Consider the following 19,203-nt stretch of genomic DNA (forward strand, 5'->3'; position numbering starts at 1 on the left):
TTATCCAGCCTATTTTGCCATTTTCTGCCAGCTGGTAGCAGCCGAACGGTTCAGTAGTGATTAACACTACCAGGGTGTAAGGATAGTGACTGTGATGTGACTAAGGATACCAATATATGAAAGGGAGAACACCTATCCATAAACTTGACCTCGACGATACTGCGTACCTAAGGCAAGGAACGTACCTGAAGTTACTTACCTACTCAGGCCTATTGCCTATCCTTACCTGAAGTTGCCAAGTCAGATTTTGGCTCCGGATCTTTCGGGTGTCTGTGGCGCAGTGAGGAAGATGGTCTGAATGGGTCTAGGGTACTGTTGACTAGGAAATGTTGCATAGCTAGTAGTAAGTGGCTGTCATTGGTTGGAAAATATCGTATGATTTCTCATAAACTGTTGAATAGGAAATGTTGCATCGATAGACAGTTATAAGTGGCTGTCATTGGTTGGAAAATATCGTATGATTTCTCATACGAGAAAACGTCACTGGTTGCCAAGGTATTTCTTTTATTCCAACATTTCATGACTAGACATGGTGACGGCACACTCAAGTTATATCAACTTATCTTATGCATTATCAACGAAGATAGAGGACAAATATGGAACAGGACAATACTTATTTTCACCTGAGTTAAGTGAGGAAAGTCGTGTAAAGTGCTTTTTCCAAGGGCACAAGATCGGTGGCATGTCAGGACTCGAACCCGGGACCTCTTGGTTTCAAGTCGAGCACTCTGCCCCTACGCCACACGACTCCACGCCAAGGTTGCCAAGGTTAGTGGTTTGACGTGTGCGGATGTGAAGCAGTAATGAAAACGTGCTGTAGTTAGTTGATTGTGAACAGTTTTGTTTCATTTCATCAGAACTTCACAGACACACGTCCTTGTAAAGTCTAGTGCAAGCCAAGGGCAATTGTCTATAAAGGTTCTCTCAACGCATTGCAGTGTGGGGTTGTGTGGCGTAACGGCAGAATGCTCCACTCGGAATCAAGAGGTCCCAGGTTTGAGTCCTGACATGCCACCGATCTTGTGCCCTTGGGAAGGCACTTTACACGGCTTTCCTCACTTAACGCAGGTGAAAATGAGTATTGTCTTTTCCTGTATTCGTCCTCTGCATTGGTGACGGCATAAAATAAGTTGATGTAACTTGAGTATGCCGGAGTCACCATGTCTAGTCATGAAATGTTGGAATATATAAAAAAAGGCAATTGTCTTTGAAGGTTCCCTCAACTAGCATTTGGTTGCAGGGTCAGATGGTTACATTATTACGTATACCTCTTTTGATTACCCTGAAGATTTCTGACAACCGTACATTCCAACTTCTGAGTTTATTCAACATGTTATTTGCGCATTACATGTAATAATGGACACTTATGCAAAATACAAAGGAGCAAGAAAACTAAAACCAGCCATGTTGAATATTTCCTTAACATCTTTATTCATGTACAAATGTATAAAAAAACAATACCTAGTATCATAAATTTGTAGATTTGTGATGAAAAAGTTCATATCATCAGTGACAAAAAGTCAAACTGACGGTAAGGCTATTCAAAATAATCTTTCTCTATGTTACAGTTACTGAATCTCACCAATTTTCATTAATTTTTCCACGTTTACAGACAAAAAGAAAAATACGAGTACTCTTTCACTCATTACTAAAAAATTGGAATCTTTCGAGAATAGACTAGTCATGTGTCTCAATTGTCTGTTAATCTGTATATTTCCTGTTACTTGCAGTTAGAATTTGGGCAAGAATTTGAAATTTAAATTTATATATATACATGTGTCGATGCTATTCAGGTATAGAACTAGACGATGGAGACTATCTAGAACCGTGCCTGACCCTAACCCTAACCTATTCAGGTATAGAACTAGATAGACACGGTTCTGGGTACGATAGAGACTATCCAGACCATGTCTGATCCTAACCCTAACCCATTCAGGCTTTAGCACTTGATAGGCACGGTTCTGGATACAATAGAGACTATCCAGAACCGTGCCTGATCCTAACCCTAACCCATCAGGCATAGAACTAGCCAGGCACGGTTCTGGGTACAATAGAGACTATCCGGAACCGTGTCTGATCCTAACCAAACCCTATTCAGGTATGGAACTAGATAGACACGATTCTGGATACAATAGAGACTATCCAGAATTGTGTCTGATACTAACCCATTCAGGTATAGAATCAGATAGGCACGGTACTGGCTAGGATAAACGTCTAGCACCCCAGCCACTCCGTCGCGATGTCCTTCCCGTAGCGATAGCCCCGGGCAATCCGGTACAGTTTCTCACTGTACTTCCAGTACTTCCCGTCCTTAAAGAAGTAACTGTGATCTGTAAAACAGACAAGATCCAATGAATGAATGAATGAGTGAATGAATGAATCAATGAATCAATGAATCAATCAATCAATCAATCAATCAATCGATCGATCAATCGATGAGGGGTTCTTAATCGATTCGTTCTTCATATGGCCTACTACCTCTCAGATGTCTTCAACCTTTAATCAATCAATCAATAAATCAATAAATCAATAAATCAATCAATAAATCGATAAATCGATAAATCAATGAATCAATCGATCAATCAACCAATTTATTGATCGATCGATGATTAATCAATGAGGGGTTCTTAATCTGTTCGTTATTCATATGCCCCATTGCCTGCCTGATGTCTCCTAATCAATCAATCAATCAATCAATCAAATCAATCAATAAATAAATCAATGGGTCGATCTATCGGTTATCAATAAATGATCAATAGGATGTTGAGAAAATACCGTCTCCATCTGGCCCCTCGAACACGGCGTCCACACCGTCGAGGCTGCGCAGTCCCCGCCACACCGCTAGGGGGCGTGGATAGCCATCGTCCATCCGGGCATTTTCCTCGTCGTACCGCCAGTACTGGTCGCCCTGGGGCGAAGAACACAGTATTACTTTTAGTATTAATACGCCGGTACATAAAGTAGTGCTGACAAAAGTAGCTAACATTGACTACTCAAGCCTGCCACCCCACCCTACAATCTACACCACAGCAACCTCGTCAAGTCACGTAAACTTTGTGCCCTTGGGAAAGGCACTTAACATGACTTTTTTCACTCGACTCAAGTGAAAATGAGTCTGTCCTGTGTTTGCTTCTATGTGTGGGACACAACACCAGCAACTACTATTGTGTCCCACGTGTTTTGCACTGTTGCAATTTCAATAAATCAAATCATATAAACTTTGTGTGACCTTTAATATGACTTCCCCTTCATGAGCTAATGTACGTCTGAAAGCTTCTCTTGTTGTTTCGTCTTGTTCAACTTCGGAGATAGATTTTGACAGACATGTCAGGTAGCATCCAGTACCTTTCGTCAGATCACGCAGCGAACACGTGATGATAACCAACGAATCACGTAGCGTGCACGTGATGACACTCACCTTGAAGAAGTAGGTCTTGCCGGAAGGTCTCCAGGGCAGAGCGGCGTCGATGTTGCTGACGGGCAGGCCGAAGTCGGAGATGGGCCGGGGGTTGCCTGCCTCCGGAGTGGTCCCGTCATACTCCCAGTAACGGTCTCCTGCAGGCAGTAGGTATTACACAGGTAAGTCCTGATACTGAGAGGGGAAGGTGTGTGTGTGTGTGTGCTTGTGTGTATGTGTGTGTGTGTGCTGTGTGTGTGTGTGTGTGACTGTGTGTGTGTGTGTGTATGTGTGTGTGTGTGTGTGTGTGTGTGTGTGTGCTTGTGTGTATGTGTGTGTGTGTGACTGTGTGTGTGTGTGTCAATCTACACTACAAGAACCTACAAGAAGTGGAAAATGTGTGTGCGTGGTGTATAAGTTCTGGCGAAAGTGAAAATTGTTTAAACGCTAAAATACTGGATCGCCCATCAGGCATGAGGATGGGAATAGGTAAAGGAGTGGTTTGATTGTAAAAGGTAGGTTGCTTCACATATTACAGTAAGTAACTGCGAAAGCTTTGGACTCACCGCTGAAGAAGAAGAGTTTGCCGTCCGACACGCGCTCGTACGCCGCGTCCAGTTTCTCGGGAAGGTCTGCCCAGAAGTGCCGCACCGGGTCCGGACCGGATATGCGACCTGTGCGCCCATTGACCCGGAACCAGTACTCATCCTGTAGGAAATAGAACAGGGTCATTCAATATAAATTTTATTTCATGAAAAAAGAATCATCGGTTTTATCTATTAATTTTTTGGTGCTCCCACTCGTACTGACCGAAACTTGCCTGAAGACCTTTGGTGATAAATGCAAATGTTGATGACATGTACAACATATGGAAACAGAAATTTTTACACATCTTTCGCTCAAATGTTGCCTCTATGACCAGTTGACCAGTTTGGGGGTCTGTGGATTTAAGGTGCAGTCGTAGATTGATCACCTTGAAGAAAAACAGTTCCCCTCGGAATCGCAAGGTGGCGTCAAATTCCGGAGTGTTGCACCGCTCGGGAGCCAGGTTGCACATGGGGAGTCTGGGGTTGGGAACTTCTTGGGCTCCTATTATGAGACAGAATTTTATGCTTGAACAGTGGGTTCTCTGTTTCACAGATCTATATTCTATATCAAAATGCACCAAACATTAAGTCTGATAAGAGAGAATGAGCCGCTTCACAGTTCCGGTTCGTGCGCATGCTCAACTTTATGATACAGCGTGGACATGGGCCCTAAACTTTGACCATAGACCACAATGCATCACGACTACATATGCGCACAAGGAACAGTGAAATGGCTTATTACAGCTAACCATACAACAATCTAAAGACATCCAATGCAATTTCAGTTTAGCAAAACAAAAATGGATGGCATGGCAGGGTTTAAACCCGGGACTTCTTGGTTTCGAGACAAACACTCTTCCGTTACGCAACACTTCCTTGTTTTTTTATCATTTTTTTTGCTCATCTTACCGTTTTTCATCTTAGAGTTTCTGAATGGCTGCCTTGTCGTCCGGGTGCAAATAAATCAAAACAAAACAAAAATTCTGTATGAAAAAATCTGTCTGATAATGACATTTACTGCCAATTTCAGCTCATTTTTGTCATCATTTCATACTTAATTGGTAGGCTAGGTGAGGAGCCCTTTTGATTTTCAGTAAGGGTTCTACCATCAGGACTTTAAAAACCCCAGACCTAGAGGAAGACCCCTCCTCCTTCCAAAAGATGGCGAGACCAAATAGATGGCGAGACCAAATAGTAGATGATTAAAACTTACCGCATAGTTTCTGAATGGCTGCCTTGTCGTCCCTTTGTGTTTTTTTCGTACTTTTACTATTTTTCAAAAATCTTACCGTAGAGTTCTTGAATGGCTGCCTTGTCGTCCGGGTGCATGCAGGGCTCCTCCTGGTACACGTACGCCGGGAACATGATGGCGCCCAGGATAGGTGTGTGGCTGATACCCAGCGCGTGCCCGAACTCGTGGATAGCCACGATATACAGGTTCACTCCTGGAGAAAATGACATTAATTATTTAATTAACCAATCGATCGATCGATCAATCAATCAATCAATCGATTGATCAATCAATCGATAAGAGTAATCCTTCAATATGCTAACCGACCAACCATAAACTCGTGAATGGCCACGAGCAGATTCACTCATGGAGACAATAGGATCAATCAATCAATCAATCAATCAATCAATCAACTACTCTAAGATTTCCAGCCTGCAAGGTTTCTGTCCGAGGCAAATTGAAAGCACAGTACGCCAAATTAGTTGTGCTAACAAATTCACAAACTCTAAATACTCTCATTTTTCTTTCAACGCCCTCAATTTAGTTGATGATCATTCTGACATTTTGGGTTTGATCTGGTCTCCGATTTCTTGCTTGTGCACATATCGGACCAGTTTCTCACCCCTATCGGTGTTTAACACTCTCTGGAGGTTTGAAATCTCCCATTTCTGGTTTGCCACATATTGGGCCTGTTTCTCATCTCTGCTCAATACTTTCCGGAAGTTTTCCAATTTCTTGTTTGTGCACATACAGAACCCGTTTCTCACCCCGGGCTGTGTTGAGTGTCCACTCCTCGTCTCCGTCGAAGTGCGAGTCACCGTCGATCCGGTACGTGTACGAGTCACGTGGCGGCTGGAACGCATGCGCCAGCTGCTGCCCCCTTCCGGTACTCGGGACGTACCTTGGGGGAAAATAAGCATCATGTTACAAAAAAAAAATTCTCCCGATTTTCAGCTCTACTGTAGTCTACTGTTTCTCTGCTTAGAACTCATCAGCATCGATGAGAAAGAGTATGGGAAGGTCAAACACACTCCATCACCAGTGGGCTTGCCCCCTGCTGTAGTACTGCTGTAGACAAAAGCGTCCGAACGGCTTGTGCTAGGGCCACCATATGTTACAGAATCTCTCACTGATACATGTAGGGACTGACTGGGCGTCGTCCCGGGCAGCTTGTGGTCATTCCCATTCCCTAATCTACCCTAAAGAAGTCAGGGTTCTTTATCAATATCAGTCCTATAGGAGCCCTGGATGCTCTGTCGCTATGGAAACCAGTCTTCAAAGTCTGACCAATGGAAGTGAAAGTGATCTCGAACCAGTTTAGCTCATTGGTCGTGACAGAAAAGACAGACGCTATGTTCGACAAGCACAATGAACAGTGAACCACGGCTTAACGTCCCGTCCTAAGGACTGCGACCCTAAACAGTAGCGTGCATGTCGGGTGAGCGACATCAGCCGGAATTCGAACTCCCAACCTCTTAGTCTACCACTGCACTACACGCACGCTACTGGACGAATGGGAGGCTAACCGGGGCTTACCTTCCGTCGAAAGGCGAGTTGTCGCTGTGGTCGCCGCTGACGAACTCTACCAGGATGTCGACGTCGGTCCTCTGCGGGTCGCGCACCTCGGAGAAGGTTAGCGGGGTGTAGTCGGACCAGACGCCGAACGCCTCCCGGACCGTGTCCCGTACCTCCCGCTCTGTCAGGTACGGGGTGAAGTTCTCGATCCTGTGGCAGGAAAAAAAGTAAGAATGTTGGCGAAGAATAAAGAGACCCTTATCAAACAATTAAGAGGTTTATTCAGCCGACGTTTCTCGGTCCTGTGCTCGGAGAAAACATCAAGAAAAGTTGTTATTGTATCCAGAACCATGTCTATCTTATCTAGTTCTGAGTCTGAATTTGTTCAGGAACGATTCTGGATAGTCTCTATCGTATCCAGAACCGTGCCTATCTATTTCTATATCTTTGAATGGGTTACGGTTAGGATTAGGCATGGTTCTGGATAGTCTCCACATGTCCAAGAACGTATTACCCCATGGCCAGGCACGATTCTGGATATCATGGACCGTTGCTACGAATAGTTCTGGATAAAGCAGGGCTATCTAGTTCTGGACACATATTTCAAAGACTACCTGTAGCAACATCCTCACCGTGGGGTCGTGTGGTGTAGCGGCAGAGTGCGCGACTCGGAACCTAGAGGGCCTGGGTTCGAGTCCTGACATGCCACCGATCTTGTGCCCTTGCTGGGAAAGGCACTTGACACGACTTTCCTCACTTCGCTCAGGTGAAAATAAGTATTGTCCTGTCATGTATTTGTCCCCTGTGTTGGTGGCGGCATTAATATAAGTTGAAAAAAACTTGAGTGTGCCGTCACCACGTCTGGTGATTACATGTTGGAATAAAAAAAAGCCTCCTCACCTGTAAGTGATGTGGTTCTTCTCCCACTTGGTCCCGGAGAGCTGGAAGTTGGCGATGACGTCAGTGATCCCACAGCGAGGCCTCCTCATGGCCTCAAGAGTGGACTCGTCCATCTTTCCGGTCATGCGCAATCCGTAGTTATACTGCACCAGCTTGATGGCGGCGGAAACGTCGCTGATAGACGCGATCTCTTCTCCCATGTCCTCCACCTTCAAGTAGCCGTATTTCTGCATGAATTCCTGAAATAGGGAAATCCTTTTCATTTATTCATTTTGTATCATTAAGTTCGTATTATTCATCCATTCATCCATTCATCCATTCATCCATTCATTCACTCACTCCTTCACTCGCTGATACCGCGATGTCTTCTCTCATGTCTTACTCCTTCAAGTAGCCGTACTTCTGCATAAAGCTCTGCAACAGGGAAATCAATTTTGCATTCATTCATTCATTCATTCATTCATTCATTCGTTCGTTCGTTCATTCATTCATCCATTCATTCACTCGCTGATAGACGCGATGTCTTCCCGCATGTCCTCCTCCTTCAGGTAGCCGTATTTCTGCATGAATTCCTGCAACAGGGAAATCCATTTTATTTATTTATTCATTCGTTCATTCACTCACTCACACTCACTCACTCTCTCACTCACACACTCAAAAGAAAGAAAGAAAGAAAGAAAGAAAGAAAGAGAGAAAGAGAAAGAAAGAAAGAAAGAAAGAAAGAAAGAAAGAAAGAAAGAAAGAAAGAAAGAAAGAAAAAAAGAAAGACGAAAGAACGAAAGAAAGAAATAAGTTAAGACAAAATTGATAAAAGCAAGGAGGGGTAGAGCCGGATCAGCCTGGGAAGGGGATAACCTAATTGGACTGATCCAAGAAGCCTGGAGCCTGATAAGAAACCGCAAAAGCAAAAGTCGCGCTGGCATCAAGATTAGAACCGCATGTTCGGGCGAAAGTAACAGGAAACAGGACGCCCCCCTCCCTCTCCCCCTGTTGACAGAAAAAGGACAGGTACAGTTCTAGTTAAACTTGCCCAAGCTACCTTGGGTTAATTGGGCAGTCTGTTGTATAATGGGTAGAACTTGGCCGAGCGGATTTGTTGTTCTCTTCCCTATCGTGTCGTATCTTCCCTATATATTTTGTGTAAGGAGGCCACTTGTGTAAGAAGACCACTATTCCTCTGTCCCACTGAGTGGTCGTCTTAGACAGGTGTGACCGCGCTTACCATTCCTTCCTTCATTTCCTCCGTGGCCATGTTGATTTCTGCTATCGGACTCTCGTACCCAGGCGGTTCCGGGTAGAACGGACCTCGTCCCCCGGGCAGGCCCCCAGGCGCCACCGGATGCTGCAAGTTTGCAAATAATGAGAAGTCGTCAGGAAAGACGTCACACTATTTTTCTACCTTCCAAAAAGCAGTTGATCTTCGTCCTGAAACAAGCAATACCTTTACAATAGCTCAATTGGTAGAGTGCTCGCTTTGTAACCGGGAGGTCGTGAGTTCAAACCCCGGCCGGGCCATACTAAAGACATTAAAAATGGAACACACTTCTTTCTCTGCTTAGCACTCATCATATATGAAAAGGAGTATGAGAAGGTCAAACACACAGCACTACCTGCGGACTAGCCCCCTGCTGTAGTGCCCTGCACAACTGTGTGGCCCAAGGGCTACAGAAATGGAGATGGGCACCACCCCTATGCTCTACAATAGAGTGGAACGGGACCTTTTTTTTTTGGAAACGAGCAATTTTTCGTAAGAGACTTTTCTAGTCAACTTTTGTTCATGCAAAGATAATAATACAATAAAGCCAAGAAAATACAAATTAGCTTAAGTTCATTCCTTTGCAAGTTCAACAGTCGATAAATTTGGACAAGGACATTGATGTTCTTAATTTAGGTAAGTTCATTTTTGTGCGTTGAGAATTATAGTTGAAACCTATAGCTAGCTCAGAAAATCAAAGCTCTTCATTTTTGTTGTCGTTATCTTAAAGTAACGTATCAAAGGTCACCCTGTAGACTCTGAGTTAGTTTGGCCTGTTACGATGTTGTTTTTATACAAACATTAAACAGAGATAAGATTGTGCATAAGAGGCTGTATTTACCATGTCGGGTTCCAAAGACGAACAAAATCTTAGCAAAGAAAATGTTTTGTTGTTCTCATATAAGTTATGCATCAAAGGTCGATTTGTAGATTGAGTTTTACCTGTTACGATGATGTTTAATAGAGTTAGTTTGGCTTGTTATGATCCTGATTTTACACAAACATTAAACACAGATAAACTTTTGCATAAGAGGCTCAATTTACCACATCAGGGTCCAAACACGAACAAAAACTTCGCCTCTCTCATATAAGTTATGCATCAAAGATCAATGTATAGAGTTAGTTTGGCCTGTTACGATGAGTTAGTTTGGCTTGTTATGATCTTGATTTTATACAAACATAAAACACAGATAGAGTTTGCATAAGCTCGGAGACTATTTACCAAGTCGGGGTCCACAGACTAACAAAAACTTAGCAAAGAAAATTACAAGTTATGCCTCTAATGTCGATTTTGGCCTTTAACGATTCTCTTTTATACAAACATACAACCCAGAGAGAATGCACTTACTCTGTGCACAACTATTAGTAATTATTATATATTTACCCCGTCGTCCAGTTCTCTCTTATGTCTGTTGTCGCTCACAGGTGACGTCGACGCCAGGTAGAACGTCACCAGGAACACCGCTAGCGTCAGCGTAACCTTCGCCATTGCGACACTTGTAGCAGAAGTCTGGAGTTGCGACACTTGTAGCAAAGTCTGTGGATTGTGTTGTCCTTCCTTTGTGTTGTACCGAAGCGTACTGTGGAGTCCAGCGTACGAGTCGGGGGTTTATATATGTGCTTGGCTGCCGGAAACAGCCGAGGAACGCCGGAAACAGCCGAGAGCCGTTCGGATAAGGTCGGAAGGCCGAACAAAGCCACCTGCGTCAGACCTGTCAGTCGGTGTACCTTCCGGTGGGTTTCCAGCTCAACTAGCGGCTTCCTGAGGTGGGAATGGGAAACACTGAGCGCGTGACTGTTTAAACGCGACTTTGTTCTATTGCGCTCTACGCTGGTTTCCAGGTCAACTAGCGGCTTCCTGAGGCAAACACAAGAGCGGGACTGTTTCTCGGGAGGGCTCAGTGGGGGGGGGGGGTGCATGGGGGAGGGGTCCCGACAACGCTCTACGGTAAATTTAAAACATTAAATCAGATCCTTTTCTTGTCTCCTCTCTTCATAGTTATCTGCCATCCACCTTCCGGCATGGCGACAGACATCTTTGCCCATTCGGTTGTTGACCACTGTCAGAAGACAACAAAATTTCTAGTTTTTTTTCCAACATTAGGCAAAAACTAATGCGCGCGCTGATGTCACCCATAAAATTACTTGCTGTGGCCTTAATCAGAATAAAAATATTTTGTTACGCCCATCATGAGTTGATCGCGTGTTCACCATGACTTTGCAATTGTTTATCCAGTCGAAAAGGCAAAAAAAAAAACACAAAGAAACGGACGTCCTGTCACGGGAAAGCGGAACCCAGCGTTTTGTAGGCCCGCTTAGGCTTAAAATAACAGCAGCCGGTTTACGGCTTACTCACGTGCGGCAAAAATAGTCTGTTTTTGTCCGTGTGTTTATGAGTCAAGCGTTAAAAATGATATCCTCAACAGGCAATTATGTTTGGTATGTGATTTGTTTGATGGAAAGTAAGAAGTATTTTATATCTTTTGATGCGAAAAATGTCTTGTAACAATACAATTTTTAACATCAACAAGAAAGTATGTGTAGTGCGTACTCGTTTTCTTGTCATCAGTCTGTAGTTTCATTGTAAGCTAATAGGCCGAATAGGTCATTGTGACCTCATACTATTACTTGTATGTAAAAGTATACAACAAGATATACAGTGACCTATTCGGCCTATTAGTAAAAGGCCGAATAGGACATTGTAAACTAATAGGTCGAATAATCGTGGAACAACAGAGAACTATTTTGAAAACAGGCCACTTAACTTAAACGGCCAATTACTCGGTTGAATGAATACCTGATCGCTCATTGATAACATGTCTCATTGAAGGTGGCATTTTTCATGACCCAACGGACGTATATTTTTGTCAGAATTCGACGTCCGAAACACATAATTATACAAGTCAAGTCAAGTCAAAGTTTATTGCACAACGATTGTCACGGGTACAATGTATGGCAAATAATAAGATTACTAGTTGGTATGTGTCTAACATAATGCTATATATATGGTCAACGGACATTGTATCTGACAGAGTATTATAAATAGCTACTGGCTAGAGAATATTTCGACTCTACATGTACATTCTACATTACGCTAGACTATACACATGAAGGGTACAGTGAGCAGTTGTACCTAATTATACTAAACATGTTCTATGGCTACTAAACAGTGTATACTAAGTTACTTGCCAGGAATGTTAAGATTCTACATACAAATGCTACGAAACGCTATACTATATACATGTAGTTGATAAAAAATTCAGTGACTCTACTTATACAGCTATTCTAAGATGTCTTTTTTGCATGGCATTATAAATGTATTGACCTATATATACAGAAAATGTGTCTGGACATGACATAAGTACACGGAACGTCTCTCTAGATTGTGTTGGGTAATGTTTTAGTAGTCTTACATCGGATCATCTGCATTAAATTTGCGTCTCTCTTCGTCGTATGTGGGGCATGTCATCAGAAAATGATATTCGTCTTCAACTCCATCTTTGCACGTAGGACATAATCTCTGACTGGCTGGTATATTGTTGTGTCTGCCTTTTTCAATCTCTAGGCAGTGTGCTCCGATTCTTAATTTTGTGGTATTAACTATAAAGGATTTGTTTTGAACAGAAAGGAGATAGTTCTCGATGTGAAAGTTCTTTTTTATTTTTGAGTATGTTTCAAGTTTTTTAAAGCTATTTATCTTTTGCCTCCAGCCAGATAGAAATCCGTCCTTAAGGCGCTCTTTGAAAATGAATCCGAAATATTTGGCATCTGTAATGGGATTCAACCAAATATTTTGGAAACCATGTCTACAGAGTGTGTCTCGTACATGGACTACCCAGTCTTGCTCTTGTCTAACGGCTTCGTGATATGCTTTCTTAACTATTCTGTCATCAGGAAGGTTGTTTAGTCTTATCCAATAATTATACATGAATCACCTGCGTAAACCTGGTACTTATGCTGGTATGTGTTAATAGCCGGTTATTTCTGTTCGGAATGTTTTTGTGGTGAGTCTTCCTTCCCCTGCGCATTTTGCACATTCGGGTATAATCTTATAGCGTTTATTTCATTGAAACGTCATATTGTACAAAATACAACCATTCAGTAGCCTCTACCAGGCTTCGGGAGGCGGCTGGAAAGAGTGGAAATCGGTCAAATAGAGAGATAACATGCCGGGAGAGTTGGTCCACTAGAGAGTACATTTGCCACACCAACGTTGGGTTGGCGTAGAAAAAATACCAGAGCAAAAAGAAAGCCCGATGAAAAAAAACAAAAAAAAAAACAAAAACAAAAAATACGCCAAGCGCCAAAAATTAGCCTCTACCAGGCTTCGGGAGGCAACTGGACAGCAGACAAACTCCCCCGGCATGTTATTTCCCTATTTATACGATTTCTACTCTTTTTAGCCGTCTCCCGAAGCCTGGTAGAGGCTAGACAAAAATAAGTCAAACCCCAAACCTCTGCTTTGAGAGTAAGTGGATATGTCCTCGCCATACGTGCGTAGTTTGGTTTGGCCCGCGGCCATATAACCTGTTGTTTACGGTACACTTGAGTACGCGGGTATTGTTTAATGTTAGCCTGAAGAACCCAACAGGATATAAACGTTACACGGGTCAACTCGCCTGGTAACCCGACACAATGACTCGGCACGCAAGAAACAGTCGCTACCAGACTCAAGGTTGCGAAATTAAAGCTTCGGCAAATACACTGAATGATATAAGGGGAGTTAGCCGGCTATGTACGAGTATATTTTGTAGCCCATGGACGTCTCGTATATATGTATACATGTGTATTGTCAGCGAGAGAACTATCAGTATATATACATTTCAGAGATCAACCAGTCTAGATCTGTATATTGTTAATAACCTTATAAAATGACTTAAGATGTCACGAAAAAAAATACCAGACTCCTATGGGTTGCTGGCCAATAATAATAATAGAAATAGACTGAATACTGTGCCAAATGAGTTAACCGACCACAGGAGTTCACTTTGCAACTGACGGACGCCTAAAGTCGGCAAACACCTCTGCGGCATATCATTCAGTTTATTTGCCCGAATTAACTTTCCCACACAACCTTTTTTCAAGATTTCAAGATTCAAGATATCTTTATTGAGCTATCGCAGTGAAAATATCACTGAATTGCAGTCAATTTACAGATAATTTGTTTAAAAAACGCTCACAAAGACATATAATATTGCACATAATTCTGAATCCTTTGGTTAAGAATACTTGTTTGCACGGAAGTATATTGCTGCTCGTAAGACTACGATCTTTTAGTTACAGCATAAAAACGTTTTAAAAATTTTGGACGGTCGATAGAGACTAGGAATGTAACATTTCTAATCACAGTTGACCTGGATCGTAAACTGATAAGAATACCGGACTACGTGTGTAAATGACGCACTACATTGTTTATTGTGTACACTGTTGTGGGGGTTAAGTAGTGGTTTATCGACGTGTAGGTACATTACAACACAAGACGTCGCCTTTCAGTACGCACTTGTCTCTGTGACTTCTCACCCGTTTTCCCCCTTTTGTGTATTCTCAGCTTCCATTTGATACTTTCAGTAAATCAGATGGCACGTATTAGCGCTTAAAAAGGGGTACTACTGATATTGTAGAAGGAAGGCTTGCACTAGCCTCCGTAGCAGGCTTATAGAACTGGGGGTTTGGTGGTCTTCGGCTGTTTTCTAATTAGTCCGGTTCAAAAAACAGGGGTAATTCAACCAGGTCGGCTATGTTGTCTATATGCAATCAGAAAATAGCACATAAAGCTCCCAAAGACCATGAAGACCCCCAGTTTTTGGCATGCTATGGAGGCTATTGGGCGCAGGGGTTTGGATAGCCTCTACCGGTCTCTCAGGAATCAAACTACATCAATGATCAAGAAGGCAAAGAAAACTCATTTTGAAAGTGCCATCACCGACGCTGCAGAAGATCCCAGTCTTATGTGGAAAATAATCAACAGCTTCACAGGAAAAACAAAAAGTAAATGTCAAGTCCAGAAAATTCGACGATCTGACGAGAGTTGTACATCTGAACCTGCCGAAATGGCTGAAGAGTTTAACGACTACTTCTCGTCATGTGCAGCAGACTTGGCAAGGGATATCCCAGTGTCCGAGGAGGACCCCCTCCGTCATGTACCTGAGTCAACATCAACTTTCCGTCTACGGCCAGTTGAAGAAACAGAGGTCCTAAACGAGCTTCTTAGGCTTAAGCCAAAGAAAGCCACAGGTGTTGACAAGATTCCGTCTAGGCTTCTTAAGGACTCTGCGCCCATTATTGTCAAACCGTTAGCGCACATCTTTAACCTGTCTATAGCATCAGGGGAAGTTCCCGATGACTGGAAACTGGCTAAAATATCGCCCATACACAAATCAGGGAACAGAGACAGCGTTTCCAACTACCGTCCTGTCTCGGTCCTAAATGTGGCCTCCAAAGTGATGGAGAAAATGGTTCACAACCAGGTCTCCCACTTTGTGAATAGTACTGGCCAGCTCACGGCCCACCAAAGTGGTTTCCGTAAACACCACAGCACAGGTACAGCAGTGCAAAAGGTGGTGGAGGACATCCAGTCAGCTCAAAACAACGAGAAGGTAACTGTCGCGCTGTTCCTTGACCTAAGGAAAGCGTTTGACACGGTCAACCACCAAATCCTCCTTGGAAAACTTCAGAAGATGGGTTTCGACAACGGCGCGACAAACTGGTTCAGGTCATACCTCACAGACCGTTTCCAGCACGTAGACATTCAGAACCAGCAGTCTACGCGAAAACGTGTCACTTGTGGTGTCCCGCAAGGGAGTGTTTTAGGTCCTTTGTTATTCAGCTTATATGTGAACGATCTACCACAAGTTGTGCGTAAGTGTAAAATCCATATGTACGCCGACGACACTGTGCTTTATTACTCGGCTAGGCTGTCAAAGGAATGTGAGGAAACTGTGTCAGAGGATATGAAACTGGTAGCTAACTGGTTTATTGTAAATAGATTATCACTTCACCCTGACAAAACTAAATCCATGGTATTTGGATCACCTCAGAAACTGCGTCACGCAGGAAACACTGTCACTGTAACTGATGGGTCTAACTCATTTGAGCAGGTAAATGTGTATACTTACCTAGGTGTCACCATGGACTCCTCTCTAAACTGGTCAGCACATACAGAAAGAATTGTTAAGAAGCTCCTTGCTGGCCTTAATGCCTTAAGCCGGGCTAAACCTTATGTTACTAAGGAGATCCTGCTAGTCATGTGTCGAACCTTGTTATATACTCACCTGGATTATTGTGATACTACATGGTTACTGTCACTTTTTCATTGTAACAAAGTAAGATCACAACAATTGACTAGACTGTTAAATCGGGCAGCCAGGATTATTACTGGGCGATCACTCAAAGATCGTGTACCTACAGAAACCCTGCTTGCAGAGGCTGGTATGGTACCCCTGGCTGAAAGGGTGAAACTGAACACATTAGTAACTGTACACAAGGCAGTTCGCCACAAGGCACCTGCCTACATGACACATATGTTCAAATGGCTGTCACCCCCAGTGCTGAGAGTTCGTACTCGCACTGCTACGAAACAGCTCTACAGCTTGACCCTCACATGCTGGACACTCCCAAAGCACATGTGGAATCTTTCAAGGGCAGCCTGCAGTACCAAGGGCCAGTCCTGTGGAACTGTCTTGCTGCTGACCAGCGGCAACTGATAGCAACGTCAGCTTTTAAAAACGGACTGTAGATGACCGCAGATGAAATGTGCCTTTATTGTATACTGTGATTGTTTTGTATAATATGTAAATGTTTGTAATATTTGTTGTATATTGTTGCGTTGAACTTGTGTATGTAATTTTTAATGTGTGCCCAGGGATACCTGAAAATCAGATCAACTGATCTGAGGTATGCCCTGGTGAAATAAATAAACTTGAAACTTGAAACCAGGCTTCGGGAGGCGGCTGAAAAGAGTAGAAATCGGCCAAATAGTGAGATAATATGCCTGGGTGCGGCAAAATGTACTCTCCCAGTGGACCAACTCCCCCGGCATGTTATTAATTATCTCTCTATTTGGCCGATTTCTAATCTTTCCAGCCGCCTCCCGAAGCTTGGTAGAGGCTAGCGCTTAAATGGGTACTACTGATATTGCAGAAGGAAGGCTTGCACTTCCTATTTACGGAGAACCTGATTCTGTGAATTGGCGACTACACAAGACTTGATTAGCGGTTTTCGACTGATATCACCGTGAGATGAACCGGAAATACGTCATGTCCTGGAGGTAACGAGTTACCATGGCAACATACTTTACTCTCACGAAGGTTGTCCAGTGAAAAGTGAATTGAAGTACATGTATACTCCAATGGACCCCATCCTATGCTGAAGCGTCCCCTAGCGGGATACAGGAGAACTGAAGTAGGCGACCTGTCTACCCGCAGTTCCCCGCTAGATGGCGATTCAACGCAGGGTTGTATTTTTCTTGCACGGCGCTGTCATTTTCGAAAAGTTTGAAAAGTCTATGGGCTGTCAGATTTTGTTAACTTTTGCTGCTTTTTATTTTTTATCGTACGTTTTCGCGTCATCGTAAGTTTTGGTCAACAATGAAAACTTTGCAACCTTCTGCACAGAAAGTTTCGAAAGAGAAGAAACAAGGTCCTGGGAAAGTGTCTCAACTTGAAAAGTGTCACTCAACACAAGCCATTTAGGGGCTTAGCCTACCTCCTCGCCGTCTGATCTGATCTGTGAGTCACAAAACTTCAACAGATCACAAAAAGGGTAGCTTGAACGGACTATTTTCTTTTCATTGGTCATACACACACACAGAATACAGGACCTAATGGTGGCGCACTCAAGTTAGGAACTTATTTTGACACCACCACTAAATAAATACATACAATAAAGAAAGTAAACACACACTTCAAAATATGTACAAAATTAAATAATTGAATTAAGCGCAAGTCCGGTTCCCCACCCAATGACTGAATGATGACAATGAAAGGACACTATAATATAATTACAAATATCAATAGAAAAACGACCTTTAAAAACGTTCTGATGAAGTAATAAAGTTTTGGGTAATTGATAATATGTTCGCTGACAGACTATTTCACCTTAGTGAGAAGTTTATAGCAAATCCATGCCCGAAGGCTAATTGCAAGTTACAAACATAAAAGAACTCTGAAACAGAGTATAAAATAACTTCAAAATGTACATGATGAAATATAATTGTCTAAAACTATTGCTATGTCTAAAACTATGTCTAAAACTTTGTAAACCATGGAAGACGTAATGTCCCACCTTTTCCCAAATTTGTGGGTTTTGGGAAGTTAAGAGAAGAATAGTTTTTTGTTTGCCTGTAAGTTTTGGGAAGTTGGGATAAATTGTAGATGTTTGAATAGTCGACTCATTTCGAGCGTTGTTGTGCCAGTAACGGACAGTTTGAGAAAAGTAACCCCCTCACGTGGTAAGAGACGGCCCGCAGTGAGTATTCTATCAGACACAGCTGGTTCTCATTATCACGAAATCCAGAAAAAAACATGGCCGCCGCTCAGACAAAACTTCTCGGACTAACCTGGCGACCGGAGGTAGCGGTGTGTAGAACGCTGTTGACGCTGGTCTGGCTGTGCATGCTACGGGCGGATGTCCTGTGTGAATTGCCGGAGAAACAGTGGGACATTCACCGAGACGTCAGGCGGCCTAAAGGCCACGCGATGACGGTACGTCAGTTCTAAACTTTCCGGGCTGTTTCGGTGGGGGAGGGGGCGCGATTGCCCAATTTTTACAGGTTCGCGATAGCGGAACCTGTTTTACGTTACCTCGATTTTATGGGCGCCGCCATTTTGTTTCCCGTCATGCAATGGGGCAGGCCAAAGTTGAGTGAAGTGCATTGTGGGACCTGTCACCGGGCCACAGTGTAAGGACGACGCCTAGCGGTATGTTTGGAAAGAGCAGTAACTGAAAGCCTACCTGGTTGTGTGTTCATTTTGGCAGGAGTGTATAGAGGCGATGGCTTTGGCGTAATATACGCTGATTGTGTTTAGCACTTGCAATTGAAGTTCAATGCAATTTTCTTAGCATGACGGGAAGGAAACATGGCGGACCTAAGGTTTTTTTTTGGATGATGAGATGATGAGGCTTTGGTATTAGTAGGGTGGTCTTGTGGATCTTGTCGGAGGCCGAAGCTAGGGACGACAGATTGTCCTCAAGTACAGGGTCAGTAGGTGGGATAAATGGCATGGAGATTTGGTATTAGTGGGGTGGTCTTGTGGATCTTGTCGGAGGCCGAAGCTAGGGACGACAGATTGTCCTCAAGTACAGGGTCAGTAGGTCGGGA

At 43.3% G+C, this 19,203-nt stretch overlaps 1 protein-coding gene across 2 annotated transcripts in view; it reads right to left on the minus strand.

Annotated features, from left to right (window-relative positions):
* Window positions 1-1,411: 1,411 nt before the first annotated feature.
* LOC109485597 (72 kDa type IV collagenase-like) overlaps window positions 1,412-19,203 on the minus strand; it is a 29,704-nt gene continuing 11,912 nt past the window's right edge. Inside the window, exons 1-12 of one of the 2 annotated variants that reach the window (XM_019789279.1) lie at window positions 18,442-18,460; window positions 10,270-10,647; window positions 8,853-8,972; window positions 7,631-7,869; window positions 6,752-6,940; window positions 5,983-6,116; window positions 5,274-5,429; window positions 4,371-4,486; window positions 3,964-4,105; window positions 3,419-3,555; window positions 2,776-2,908; window positions 1,412-2,330 (exon numbers count right to left, since the gene is read on the minus strand). In XM_019789279.1, the coding sequence (XP_019644838.1) occupies window positions 2,215-2,330; window positions 2,776-2,908; window positions 3,419-3,555; window positions 3,964-4,105; window positions 4,371-4,486; window positions 5,274-5,429; window positions 5,983-6,116; window positions 6,752-6,940; window positions 7,631-7,869; window positions 8,853-8,972; window positions 10,270-10,374 (1,587 nt within the window). In that variant the 5' untranslated portion in view covers window positions 10,375-10,647; window positions 18,442-18,460 and the 3' untranslated portion in view covers window positions 1,412-2,214. Of the gene's footprint in view, window positions 2,331-2,775; window positions 2,909-3,418; window positions 3,556-3,963; window positions 4,106-4,370; window positions 4,487-5,273; window positions 5,430-5,982; window positions 6,117-6,751; window positions 6,941-7,630; window positions 7,870-8,852; window positions 8,973-10,269; window positions 10,648-18,441; window positions 18,461-19,203 lie in introns of those variants that run through there. The other variant, XM_019789278.1, reaches the window with a different exon arrangement.

This window comes from Branchiostoma belcheri, unplaced genomic scaffold (genome assembly GCF_001625305.1).
Source record: "Branchiostoma belcheri isolate BF01 breed outbred unplaced genomic scaffold, Haploidv18h27 scaffold77, whole genome shotgun sequence".
Classification (NCBI taxonomy): domain Eukaryota; kingdom Metazoa; phylum Chordata; class Leptocardii; order Amphioxiformes; family Branchiostomatidae; genus Branchiostoma; species Branchiostoma belcheri.